The sequence below is a fragment of the Zalophus californianus genome, chromosome 1, assembly GCF_009762305.2.
Source record: "Zalophus californianus isolate mZalCal1 chromosome 1, mZalCal1.pri.v2, whole genome shotgun sequence".
NCBI classification, from domain to species: Eukaryota; Metazoa; Chordata; class Mammalia; order Carnivora; family Otariidae; genus Zalophus; species Zalophus californianus.
In genome coordinates this window covers 22,792,227-22,806,480 of record NC_045595.1, presented here as the reverse complement: position 1 = coordinate 22,806,480, position 14,254 = coordinate 22,792,227, and the positions used below count along the sequence as shown (strand labels likewise).

The 14,254-nt window shown below is 43.4% G+C and overlaps 1 protein-coding gene across 5 annotated transcripts in view; it reads right to left on the bottom strand.

Moving 5' to 3' along the window:
• CACNA2D3 (calcium voltage-gated channel auxiliary subunit alpha2delta 3) overlaps nt 1-14,254 on the bottom strand; it is an 891,383-nt gene that overhangs the window by 483,457 nt on the left and 393,672 nt on the right. For all 5 annotated transcript variants that reach the window (XM_035723841.1, XM_027586868.1, XM_027586871.1 and 2 more), the window contains one exon: nt 7,108-7,239. In XM_035723841.1, the coding sequence (XP_035579734.1) occupies nt 7,108-7,239 (132 nt within the window). The remainder of the gene's footprint in view (nt 1-7,107; nt 7,240-14,254) is intronic.

The following is a 14,254-nucleotide window of genomic DNA, read 5'->3' as shown; positions in this document are numbered from 1 at the left end:
CAGGAATACTGGCCTGGCTTTCCACACCGAGATGGAAATTTTAAAAAAGGCCATAATTATGCTGTGTTACAAAGTTTGAATTTCAGGCTTTGAAGCCTGGGGAGTTCTCCCCATGTGTAAGATGGGATCCCATATCCTTCGTCTTGTGGTTTGCAGGCTGGTCGGGATACGTCCAAGGTTGACATTCTCTATTTATAACTTGGTTGTTAAGAATAAAATTTCATTTAAAAAGAAAAGTGGTTGCTGCCTGAAAATAAGATAGTGAATCATTGTTTTCAACCATCAGTGCTGCTCAGGGATGGAGGATTTAAAATACAGACTTTAGAGTGAAGAAAATAAAAACAGAAAAATGATTTTCACAGAAGGAAATCCTGACGCAGATGGCAGCACTGGGAGTCTCCTGTCCAATTACTGATGGCCAGGTTTCAGGACCCTGCCGAAATAATAATAGTATGTGCTTGAGGTAACACCCCCAAATTAGTACTCAGAAAACCATGAGATGGCAATTTGCTACCCAAAAAGTCATTTTATTATGTTCTCCTTGTACCTATATGTCCCACCTACAAATGGGCCAATTTAAAGAGTTTCCGGTACCAAATCAGAAACCAGAAATATGATAATCGAAGGTCATTAGGCAACGAAGACAAAATAAATCTGACATGCTATTGTACACTAAGGGACAAGAACGCAGTTCATTTAAAAATAAGAAATACACTGCTTTGTATAAAGCCAAGTACAGTTAGGGTAGCATGGTCTTAACACATAGTGAAATCATATCCATGGTGAAGCTAAGTAATGTTCCAATATCAAAAGCATTGGTTTGAACCCAAATAAAGAGATTTTTTTTTTTTTTAATGAGTTGACCCATGGTAGTAGACCTTCAGCAGATGTTTGTTTCTTGAATTGAATTGTGGTGAGTGTTCTTAGACCAGGACTGTGCCCGATCCTGCTCTGCCCCTCCCCACTCTTCCATCTTCCCTCCCCATCACAGCCCCATCCGTGTGTGCCCCACCGGGACAAGAAGAGGTGCAATTCTTTTTTTATAGTCCCAGCTTTTAAGCTAGGGCCTGGGGGGGGGGGCGGGGGAGGGATTAAAGACACTTAACGTCCTCCTTCTGGTTTGAGATCATTCCCCTGCACATGGGCATGTAACTCCTCCCAGCCACTGCTGTACTTGGTGCTTTTTGAAAAGTTGACATGAAATTTGTCTGTTGGGAAACCTGGTAAAGGATACAATGCCAGAGGAAAGTGGAACAGACAGGACAACCTCAGAGCCTTTTGCCTACTCATCACAATGTTCATCAAACTCCAGTACTCCGCCAGTCAATGGACAGAGCAGTGACTGGGAAACATGGGCCTGGCCCCTGCCTGCCCTCAGGAGGCCTCACATCAGCAGGGAAGCTGGCACATGATAAGAAATCACATGCACCAGAGATGTCACAAAGATGAAGTGCCTGAGGCTATGGTAGTGTGCAAAAGGTGATCCCAATCTCTAATATGAAGAAGGATCTTCTTCCAGTGAGAGCAGAAGGATGGTATATTCGTTTTTTAGAGCTGATGTAACAAAAGTCCTACAAATTGGGTGGCTTAACAGGAAAGAACTCTCTCACAGTTCTGGAGGATAGAAGTCTAAAATCAAGGTGTTGGCAGGGCCACATTCCCTCTAAAGTTCTAGAGAGGAACTTTTTCTCACCTCTTCTCAGCTTCTGTTGGCTCCCAGCAATCCTTGGTGCTCCTTGACTTGTAGCTGCATCACCTCAATCTCTGCCTCTGTCTTCCTTCTGTGTTCGTCCTCTCCTCTTATAAGGACATCAGTCATATTGGATTTAGGGCCCACCCTAATTCAGTGTGATCTCATCCCAACTTATTTAATTACATTTGCAAAGACCCCTATTTCCAAGTCAGGTCACACTGAGGCTCCAGGTGGACATAAATTTGGGGGAGACACAACTCAATCCACTGCAGACGGGTAGGACTTATAAAACAAAAGTAAATGGTGGCCACAGGATAAATAAGAATACCCCAGGCATAGAGAATGACATGTACAAAGGTCCTGGGGTTGAGAAGAGCATGTCAAGTTCAAGGAACTGGAGGAATTCTGGTATGGCTGTGCATAGAGAATGTCTAGGACAGAAGAAAGGAGCCTGGGTGGCAGCAGGAACCATGAGACTTGAGGCCCTTCCTGGTGAGGACTTGAGGTACACATTGAGTGGGGATGAAGACCATACCTTGATACAGTTCTAGGCATAGCTGCCTAAGGTGGAACAATAAAGGTCACACCTTGACTCAAGTCAGGACTGGATGGGCCCTGAGGGACCGTCTTGCCCAAACCTGACTCTTGGGTCAAAATCTTCAACTCATAGCAGGGACTCTAGGCTCTCAGAGTTCAGAAGATTTTCCTGAGATTTCCAGTTATTACTAGGACTTGTCTCCCAAGTCCCCACCCACCATGCTTTTCCTTACATAGGCATTTCCATGAAGATGTCCCATGAGAAGTTCTCTGGGTGTTAGCATGAGTTAAATGAATAAAAGTAAAACTGGTTTCTATGCTCTGCATTAGAAAGACACCTAAGGGCCTTTAATCTGCTTATGTCATCTTGAATCTCTGCAAGTGGATCAACAGAGGCAGCACTGACCAAGCGAACTGATCACTGAGCCCTTCCTTTTCCAATCTCACAACAAAATGTTTTAGGAGACAAACTTCAGGAAACCCTGTCCCAGATGGTACTATCTCCCCTAGGATATATCAACTTTCCAGTATATAATTTTTTTTTACACACAGATATTTTGAATATGTTCAAGTAACTCCAAATCCCAGAGAAATAATAGTTGGTTAATCCTAAATCTTTCAGAACTGGGAAATCGACACTTAACCAAGAAGCACCTCCATGAGCTATATAATTTCTAGGATTGACAATATGCCTTTTTGGGATGCCACTCAGGTTGGCTGGGGCACGAATTTCAAAATAAAAGGAATGATGCAGTCATTGGCTTGGGAAGACTTGGCAGAAGGGGAGCAGTAGAGAAAAGAAAAGGACCATAGCTCTATGCTGTAATTATGCCAGTTCCACACTTGGTCACTGAGTCCCACCAGACTGTAGCCAGTGACCAGCTTCCCAGAGAGGCAGTAGCTATACTGTATCTGAGGAGGCAGGGCTGCTACTACCAGTGTGACAGGCCAATAGATCTGGTAAACTTTGATCTACTGAGGGATTCATTCATTCAAAAAATACATACTAATATGTAGGTTGAGGATGGTAACAGAGTGATAGCCAAATGTCTCCATCCTCCTGGGGCAGATATCCTAGCAAAGGAGATGGGGTTTGAAAGCCTGATGGCTCAGGATTTCAAGGCAGAGTTCATATTTTATAGAGTAAGAACTGCCATGAGAACAAAGCATGAAAGAGGTGGTGAAAATATTAACACCACCACCAACTCCCTCCCATCCCGCTGGTATGACTTGGTCGGTCAGTTAACCTCCTGGTCTGTTTCCTCATTGGTAAAATGTAGATTATAGTAGCTCCAGCTCACAGGATCATTGTGAGGATTAAATCAGACAATGCTTGTGTAAGCACCCAGCACAGTGCTCAATAAATGGGGGTCACTAGCACTAATATTAATATGACATTAATATTAACAGCACCCCCAAAGACTCCCAAGGATGACACTGAAATAAATGGAGCTTCAATAAGGCCTGAATAACCAATCCTGCAGAGCTCACAGGCCCTTTACTAGTATTTTGTTGCTGTGGTTGGGGCATTCAGAAGAGCCTCCCCAAGGCTCTGGGTTCTCTCTCTGTTCAGTGAGACCTTTTTGTAATACAGGCACTGAAAGGTAGACCAATACCTTGGAAACTGGGTATCAGACCACAGAAGTCTTTTCCCATAGAGTTACACTGTTCAACGTGATAGCTACTAGCCACATGTGGTGACTTAATTTTAGATTTAAATTTAAATAAAATTCACATTTTAGTTCCTCAGTCTCATCAGGCACATCTCACATGCTCAATAGGCACATGTGGCCTGTGGTTACCATATCAGACACTGTAGACATAGAACACTACCTCATCTAAAAGACAGCACATGGAAGTGTTGCCACATGCCCCCAGGACCTACAGTGAGCTTGTGGAGGCCTAGGTAAATCTATACAGAAAGAGAAAACACCATGACAGGTATGCTACTAAGCTGATATTTACTAAAATTCCCAGAAGCTGACATTGTGCTCCTTCTTAGTGATCTCCTACCATCTTCTATTTCCCCAATCTTAGCATGAAACCCACTGTACCATCATGACCTGTTCACCTGTCTCTGTCTCCCTGGTGGTCCTTGTTCCTTCCTTTAGGATTCCCTCCAGGCAAGGCCATAGTAATCCTGACTAATCCCCATGGTTTCAGATGGCTAGGCTTCCCACTGTCTGGGCTCCCTCGCTTGAGGATGTGGGGGCATATGACCCAGACCAGACTAATCCTGGGACTTTCATCTAAGCCACTGGGATAGATGCTCTCTCTTCCTCTGTGACCATAATTGAAAAATCATCCTGCAAGCACACAGCCATGTTCCCCATCACTAGGAGATCACCCACCAGTGAACATGGTCAGAATAGAGAAAGGTGGAGTTGAAAGGGGAAAGGAAAGATTCATAATCCAAATGACAATGCTGAATACTGGGACCCAGCTGTGTCTCAGAACAACACATTCCCTAGGTTTCAAGTTACATGAGCCAATAAATGCATTCCTTGCTGGAGCTAGCTGGAATGGGGTTTCTGTCACTTGCAACCCAAATCCCTAAGGAATGCATTTCCCCACAAGCGGGAGCGGCATGAGGGCAGAGACCTTATCTGTTAAGTTCAAGATTTTATCTTCTGGACCTCACATAGTGCTTGGAACAAATTAAGAACTCAGGACACACGTACGAATGAAGAACTATCCCTTCTGTTTAAGGACATGCACACTTACCACTGATTCACACTATTATACCACTCTAAACATGGAAAGAAGTATCCTGAAAATAAGAAATCCTAGCAAAAAATGTCCATGGATCACTCTTCTAATGATCATTTTATGTCCAAGAGACAAGAGGTGTGCTGTTCTCTGTTCAGAACCAAGCACTGAGTGAGCACAAGGCATTATCAGGGCAGTGAAACCCCTTTGGAGGACTGTGACTCATGTCTTTATTAACATAGAAAAGATGCAGGAATTTTATAAAGTCAAAATTCTGCCACAAATGTCATAAAATTGGTAAGCATTTCTCAGTCCACTGTTCTGACTGATAAAAACCTTGTATGTAAATTAAATTAGTCTCCCCTATTACATACAAACTTCATGAGGATTCCTTTTTGTTATGGAGTGAAGTTGCCCCCCAATACCCCCAAAAATTCATAGGTTGAAGACTAACATTACCCTATGTGATAGTGTGAAGAGGTGGGGCCTTTTGGGAGATAATTAGGTTTAGATGAGGTCAGGAGGATGGAGACCCCATGGTGGGATTAGTGCCCTTCTATGAAGGGTAAGAAATGTGCGAGCTTCTACTCTCTACCATGTAGGGAGACAGGGAGAAGGTGGCCATCTGAAAGCCAGAAAGAGGGCTCTCATCAAGAACCAAATCTGCCAGCACCTTGATCTCAGACTTTCCAGCCCCCAGAACTATGAGAGATGAATATCTGTTGTTTAAACCACCCAGTCTGTGGTATTTTGTTATGGCAGCCTGAGATGACTAATGCACCTTCTTATTTTCATTTTTTTCAAATTTCCTCATGACCATAGTTGGAGGACTTCCTGCTGGCAGAGACAACAAATGATCTGTGGTTTCTTCTTATCGGCTCCACCTTGAATCAAATGCCACATGGTAAGATGGTAAGAGTTCCCTGTGGCTTCCTCAATGGATCAGCCCCCTACCACACTTGATTTGCAGCAACATCTACATTAAATTTACTCTCTGTGGAGGGTATCAAAGCAGACTGCAATTTGGTGACACTGGAACTTTAATAGGCCACTGTTTATTATAACATTATCTTTACTAGGAGGCTTATTGTTTACATATCCGTGAGCTCCAGGAGGAACCATGCATGCCCTGCTGAACACGGCTCTTGGGAAATGTTGAATAATCTGGCAAAGCAGACACTTGGCAGGCAAGTCTCAGGGGACAGATGCTGTGTGCAGGGCAAACGGCTCCTCGAGGCGGAGGCTGACGGTCTTGGTGCCTCAAAGTGGGAAGACATCAGGTGCGTAGTCTTACTTAATGAAAACATAAAAGACTCCACTTAATTGCTCCAAGATTATGCAGGACGTTTTTTCCCTTCTTTTAGGTTGAGCTTGTTAATTTCTGCAGCTGTGATGTTGGCACGATTGTAGCCTCAAGTCCTGTTTTCACAACTTGTGAGCAAAATTAAAACTTCCCTTCTTAATTAAAATTCAAACCAAGCCAGAATTAAATTCTTATTGCAAAGCAGAGGCCTCAGGAGGCCTCAGAAGGAACACCTGCTCCAAAGGTATGATGAACAAACTGACAAACATACCCATTTGAGGGTGCGACTGGTGGCCCTAAGGATTAGTTGCTGACCTCAGTGGTGCTTTGGCCATCGCAAAGCTCTTCCTCCAAGGGCAGTCAGCTCTGGAGTGGGGAAACCTAAGTTCAAATTTTCCATTTCTTACACCTTCGGTCAGAATTTAATTCAGTCCATTGATGACTCGTTCTTTTCCACGGTAATAACAACAACGATAAGAATTGTAGTAGTCAATAGTAATAAAAACAAACTCTTGTCCATAAAGATCAAATTTGGTATGTCTCACACTCCAATTCCTCACTTTTGGTGGCAGCTGTATAAACTGCTCTATTGAGAAAGATGTGGAAACCTATGCAGATCTAAATACCCGTGTGTGTGTGTGTGTGTGTGTGCACGTGTGCATGCAAGTGCACACTCTCACACACATGTACACACGTGTGCATGCATGCAGATGCCATGCCTATCTGACAAGAGATTTAACTGATTTGAATTTAATCTTTCATTTTCTCCTAATAGGAAGGGGAAAAAAATTTAACCCTGAACACGAAAGAAAAATATCACAGGATCATTAATCTCAATCATAATTCTCAAGGCAGGGATACTCACCTGGATACTGCCTAAAAAATCCCTTTGCACTTCCAAAGTACTGCCATATGAGGGATGGGTCACGATCAAAGTTATCGACAAAAACTTTGTTTAGGGATTCAGACCAATAAACCCCATTGACGATTGCTGGGTCTGAAAAGAAAGGGAAGAGGAAGGTTACAAACCAAAGTGAGAGAGAACCCCGGCGGGCATCCCTCAGAACTGGCAGATAGCAGCATGAGGTTCATCTTGCAGGAAGCTGTGAAGAAAGTTATAGCTTTCCAAATGTTTAGCTCCTGGGAATTCCATACATTAGGGCTTCCTCATCCTGCCCAAGTCCCCACAGCCACCCAGGAGCCTTTATTGATGACTCCTTACTTGAAAGACACATCCCTGTATTTGTAACTTTCAACCTTGCACAGCACAGAGTTCTTGAGAAAGCAAAGAGAGACCTTCTTAGCGTTATTTCCCACCTTTTCCTCTCCTGAGTCAGAACCCAGCATTAAAAACAGGAAAAATGTGTTTTCTCTCATTGCAATGACCTCAGCCAACACTGTCCCGTTCCAATTTTCTCTACCTCTGACTTCAAAGTTGGCTTATAAAAAAATAAAATAAATAAGTAAATTGGAGTTACATAACTGCATCTCTCTACTTCTTTTGTTCAGTAGATGATGAGCTCCAGGAGGGCAGGAACCAATTCCCTCAGTCTTCTGCTATACCCCCTTTGACCAGGACATGGCAGAAATTCCAAACATTTATGGATGCGTAAAGAGATGGATGGATGGGTGAATGAATAAAAACAAAGGTTGTTCACCAGTCCTCAAGTGGCATAGTAAACCAATGAGCAAAATAATGCTAGAAATGTTCATGTACATTAGGTATAGTGATAAGGAAACTCACTGTTCGCACCAGTGCACCCCATCCCTCCTCCACAGTGGCCTGCCCATTGCCAGCCTGCTACCCCAAGATGCTCATCAGAAGAGGCAAGAGACAGAGCCCACAGAATGGCTCCTGACCCAGTGGACAGACATGGCGTCTTGTATTGTCTTACTTCTAGCCTGCCTATTCTTTCAAATCACTTACCCAGATTCCATAGACAAGTGGGATTCTGACTCTTATCTCAAGGGTAAGTGCTCAAACTCTTATAAACTATAATAAACCACATCATAGGCTGGGAGAGTGAAAATGACCAATTCAACCTTTTACCACAAAGTAATTTTGAGAAAGACTTTATCCTCACAACCCTGGAAAATGGAACCCTTTATTGTTCCACTGCAAGCTTGACAATAATTATTGTGATTCACTCCTTGCTACAAAATCCACTTAAATTAATCCACAAAGAGGTAAATACAATAATGTATTTACTCCATGGTTCTTGCCTCCTCCATCAGTGGCCTCAATTATGTTGCCATCATATAAAAACTTTCCATAATTAGAAGCAAAAATTCCATTTTGCTCACTCACTGTCTCGACATGTTGAGGAGTCAAACAGTTTCCAGTTAGAGAATTTTTTTTCTTGACTGTGGTTTCTTTGCGGGTAGTAAAAGGCTACCCATGCCCTCAGGTGGTCCTAGAAACCTAAGATTGCCCCTTGGGGGACTGTGAGCACCTTCAGAAATGCAAAAGGAATGGTGACGGTCAGAGGATTTTTCACCAATCATTTGGACACTAAATCTCACTCTGAAATTATGCCTCTTTAAAAAAAGAGGGCTTTGATCTTCCCAGGGCATGGTGAACAAGGGAAGTAGAATTGCTAAAAAATATGGTCTAGTTAAAATGAGGGCTGTGTTACACACACCTGTTTGATCAGATATTTGAGATAACACATCCTCTGGCTCATAAAGTAATCACAGTGTGTTGATTTCACAATTTTGCTTAGCAATTTTCATAGAATGGAAAATCTTGAATTGCTGTCCATAATTTGTCATCTAAGAGATGAAAAAAAGAGGAGCATCTGAGTGGCCTAGTCAGTTGAGTGGCCGACTCCTGATTTCAGCTCAGATCATGATCTTAGGGTCCTGAGATCAAGCCCCTCACAGAAGGCTCTGTGCTCAGCGGGCAGTGTGCTTGAGATTCTCTCTCCCTCTCCCTCTGCTCCTCCCTCTGCTCACTTGCTCTCTCTCTCTAAAGTAAATAAATAAATCTCTAAAAAGAGAGAAAGATGAAAAAAAAGAAACAGGAAAATGATAACGTTATAAAATGAGGACTTTATCTAACTATCTGGGTTAAAAAAAAAAGTTAAAAATCGTTTTCCCAACATGGTTGACAGAGAGCAGAAATGAAATAGCCCGAAGGCTCAGCGCCTCACAACACACCCCATGTAGCCAGGTCCCCAGTTCCTTCCACTCTCTACTGAGGGGGAGGTGAACATGACATTATGAACCAGCACCCCAGCTACACGTTGCCTCTATGGCTGCTGAGCAGATGTGCTGTCTTAAGGTCACCTGCAAAAACAACAGCATCCTCCTAAGCAGCAAGTTTCCCTTTTTCTTTGATTGTGTTTTGTTTCAAACTTTGTTGAAGAGGCCCCCTCCTCCTGCTGCCTCATTTAGGGTTCTTCAGGAGTCTTAGATTAATCTGAGCTTTGGCTCCACTCCCACCCCTTATCTTCCTAGGGGGCTAATGTACTGTATTAGCTTCCTGTGGCTGCTACCACAAATTACCACAAACTGGGTGACTTAAAACAACAGAAGTTTATTCAGGAGACCAGAAATCCAAAATCAAGGTATTGGCAGGATGGGTGTCTTCTGCGGGCTCTGAAGGAGACTGTTCAAGCCTCTCTCCTGGCCTCTGATGGTCACCAGCAACCATTAGTGTTTCTTGCCTTGGAGACATAATTGGTCCAATTTCTTCCTCCGTCTACACAGGGCCTTCCCTCTGTGTACCTGTGTCATATCTCCTTTTCTTTAAGGAAACCAGTCACTGGATTTGGGGTTCACCCTAAATTCAAGATGATCTCATCTCAAAATTTTTAACTTAATTATATCTGCAAGATCCTATGTCCAAATAAAGTCACATTCGCAGGATGCACTGGAGGCTAGGAGTTGGGCATATCTTCTGGGGCCACCATTAGACCCACTACATGTATTCATACTCCCTTAATTATACTATATAATATACCCATATTTTGTGGTTTGTATGTATTCTTTTTAAAATCTGAGTTTAGTGAGTGTAGGCCTTTTTCCTAGTGAAGGATGTTTAAAGGCCTTTTAGTGGAAACAATTCAGATTCTCATGTCTGCATTATGATTTCATGAGCTTACCATTCTTCCCCATCTCTGTCTCTTCCCAATCTCTCTGTCAATGGGTCCTACCTATAATGCTCTAATTTGGGTTGAAATCATTTCCCTTAATGCCTAGCGTATGTCAATGCCCACCGTCTTCTGCTCAATAAAGTGAACTCCATGTAATACGGCCATTTTCTCCAACATCCCTGTCCATTCAGCACCAAATTATTATTCATAGTGGTCAATATGAAGTTCAGGAATTGCAGTTCTGCTTCCTGCTTCCTCTACCTCCTGAGAGATTAAATTACCTCTGATGCCAGTCAGAAATTTATCAGACGTTCAGCTTTTAGTAGAACAGACTACTAGCAGATGTTTAGAAAGAGTCCCACACCCCTTTGTGATCTATTTGCAATTTGTATCTGAAAAGCGGCTCACACATCCCTGCTTTGCCTTTATGATGTATCCTATAACCCATCAAAAATCACAATTATAGTTCCCTTATTTTATTTCCACCCAAAGAACTGCTTTCACCTGTATTTCCCCAACCTCCAACAAGTTTGCACTTTGCTACATGGGGGTTGTCTGATGTTACAGAAGGCTGATGTTCTCTCTGCATACTCCCCTGCACACTCACACACCTTTCCATTTCAGTTCTGTATCTTTGAATGAGTAGCCCCCTTTGTCATCTGAAGGTCCATCCTCCTGAGTCAATCAGCCCTTTGGGTTCAAGCAAATTAATGGATGTAAAGCACTTAGCACAGCAATTGGCACATCCAAAATGGTCCATAAACATGGCCATTATTTATGCCGTGCATGAGCAAATATATAAATAAGGTCCCAGGAAGAGTTCCCACTTCTTCCATCCCTGTTCTCTGCAGCAAGAATCCCTGGGCAGCACCTTAAAAGTGCAGCACACCCATCTGAAATGCAGGCTTTGGAGTTGGAGTCTTGGATATGAGACCTCGCTTGGCACCTGTTAGTTAGTGACCTTGGGCTTGTGATTTACCTTCCCTGAGCCCCAGTGTCTTTATTGGTAGAAGGAGAATCAGAGCAGCTCTTGCTTAAAGGCTTCTGAGACAAGGTACAGAAGGTGCTCAGCAGGGGGAGGGCTCCATTACCGTCCACAGGTACATCACTAGTCACAGCTCTGGGGTGAGTCCCCAACTCCCCACCCAGGGCAGTTCAGCTGTCCTAGGGCTGTCCAGGTGAGACTTTACCTAAGCCTCTTCCTCCCTTTCTCCAATTACCAGGGCAAGACGCTCTTGATGACTCTGGCATTCATTTGTTCATTCAACGAACATTTACCGAGCACCTGCTCCATCAGGCATTCAGCTGTGAACCAGATAGACCATGACACTGACATTTCAGTCTGAGGAGGGTGACAATGGGCAAATAAATGAGGACTCCAAATAGAAATGAGTATGATGAAGAAAATAAAAAGGGACAGGAGGCTGAGCGTCCCCATGTGTGGGAAGGGGGAAAGGGAGTTACTCTAATCAGGTGGTCCAAGATGACTACTTTGAGGACAGACCCAAATGCTGAGAAGGTGTCAGTTCAAAAACACGTTGGCCGGCAAAAGCTTCAAGGCAGATAACAAGTGCAAAGGCCCTGAGGCAGGAAGAAATCTGGGTCCTGGGGACCAGCAGGGCAGTGAGTGTCCCTGGGGCCCCATAAGCAAGGGGACAACATTCCAAGTGGGGCTGGCAAGATGGCCAGGCCACAGTGAAGGTCTTAGCAGATGGACAGTTTCCTGCCAGGCATATGTTTTCTAGCAGACATAATCTGTGCTCTGCCAGTGAGTGCCAAGGCCCACCACACTTTTATTCATGGTTCAAAAAGCAAATTTCTTATCTTCTGAAATCTACAGCCATCATAGCCTACTTCCATCGAGCAATCAGGATCTTTACGGATGCCTTAGCACTTGAGTCTCCTCTCTAGACCTCAAAGTCCCTGGATATGCATGCCATCTTTTTTCTCAATATCATTTATTCTCCAGTGAATGAGCAGCACTGTATTAATTTAAACTTGACATTTTCTACCACAAAATACAAGTCCATTTCTAGTGAATTTGAGTGTCCATGAATAATTACAGGCTAATACAGAATTACAAACTACTGTTAACCCGAAAACCATTGTTTGAAGGGTCTGAATTCATGTTCAATGGGGTTTCTAAAGGTGGTGCTTGTAAAGGGGGTTATTTCCTGTCTAGACCAAGCTGGAGGAAGGGTTTCAGGCTTTCCTAAAGGTCTTTGAAGATGTGTGTCTCCTGGATGTGAAATTACAACAGGCACAGGGAGGGCTGGGTGTACTGAGCCCACATAGGAGCTTTGCTCAGTACTACACATTGGACCACATACAAGAGGAGAATGGCTGGATAGTCTTCATGTCTCCCATTTCAGCAAGGAAACAGCATCTCTCTCATTCATTCTAAATAGATCATAGATTAAATAATGACTAGTTTTGATGCTAATTATCAAGCACTTATATGTATTGGAAAATAGCCATTAATGTGTGTTGAATTATAAAATAGATTTATTTGCCAAACATTTCCCCTTCCACTAAACTTAGTGACGTGCTAGATATTAAATGCAGGTTGCTTTTCACAAAGCTGGAGCCAATTTCTGGCAGTTCCGAGAGCAAAGGGATGAGGAGGATTCATGGTCTGATGCTAAACCACTCTGCATGGGTCTGGAGAGCAAAAAGAATGGGAAACACACCTACCACTCTGGCAAATCCCAGAAGGTGCTCTAGACTTCCTCAGACTGTTGTCTCTGCATGCTAGATGTCAGGGTTAATTCCCCAAGGGGATTTCATGTCAGTGACTCCCCTTGTTTGCTTGATTTTGTTTGTTTTGCCTTAGATCTATCAACTTAAACAGCCCTCCTCTTTTAACATATTTTAAATTTTGTGGTGACTCACATTCTTTCCTCCTTGTCACTCCTTATCCTTCTGGAACAAACCATTCCCAAGTCTTTGTTGGAGAAGAGGAAAATTATATAATTATATAATAGAAATCAAAATATCACGATGATGAGGACAGCAGCAGAGGTTGCCATTTCTGGAACATTTGCGATGTGCCACGTCCCAGGCAGGACAGCCACAAATTACTCTTCCCACCCCATTTTCCACATGTGGAAACTGACCAACTCTCAGAGCACCCAAGTCCATTTCCCCAGTACATCGCCTTGCCCAAGGGAGAGATTAGCTAAATTCCTTGTCTAAACTGTGAGATGAAAGAAACTTGAGCAGAGGCCTTGAACTTCATTTACTGCCTACCAGACAGTAAGTAGAGGGTGTGAGAAAGGGGAGGCACAGGACTCATGGTACCACATGTTACACCAGGTAACATGTGGCTCACCGCAGGCTGCCTGTCCCCAGCTGTCAGCAAATGAATGAAGTGGGCGGTCCCTGGAGAAAGGGTCTGGGATCAGGGGGTCTTTGGGTCCAGACATAGCATCTTTGCACCTCATGCTCAGGACCTGTGCCTCAGCTGAAGAGGACATGGTGAATGAAGATAAGGTAGTGCTGGTGATCAATTCGGAGCCCTCTGCAAGAGTACCCTAAAGCATCCACCTTGGGTTCTCTGCTGCAGAGCCACCAGTAAGGGTCTTTTGTCACCATCAGCATTTGGATTTGGGGTCTGCTTGCAAAGGGGACATTTACAAGACATAAATCTTGGATAAGACACTGTAGAGTGAAGATAAGCACATCTCAAGGGACTTCTGATTCTAAAACAGTGTTTTTTTTATAAATTGTAGTTAAGCTGGTGTTCACTAATTTAAAACCTCTCATTTCATGGGGGTGTAAGAGATTATTTTCCCACGAACTGAATCTCCCCTCAGGTGTCTAACAAAGAGCTGAAGAACCAGAGCCTCATTCCTTCCTGAGGATTTGCTCTCAATTAGAAAGGGAACAAGTCTCATGGTTGACAGGTTCCGAGAT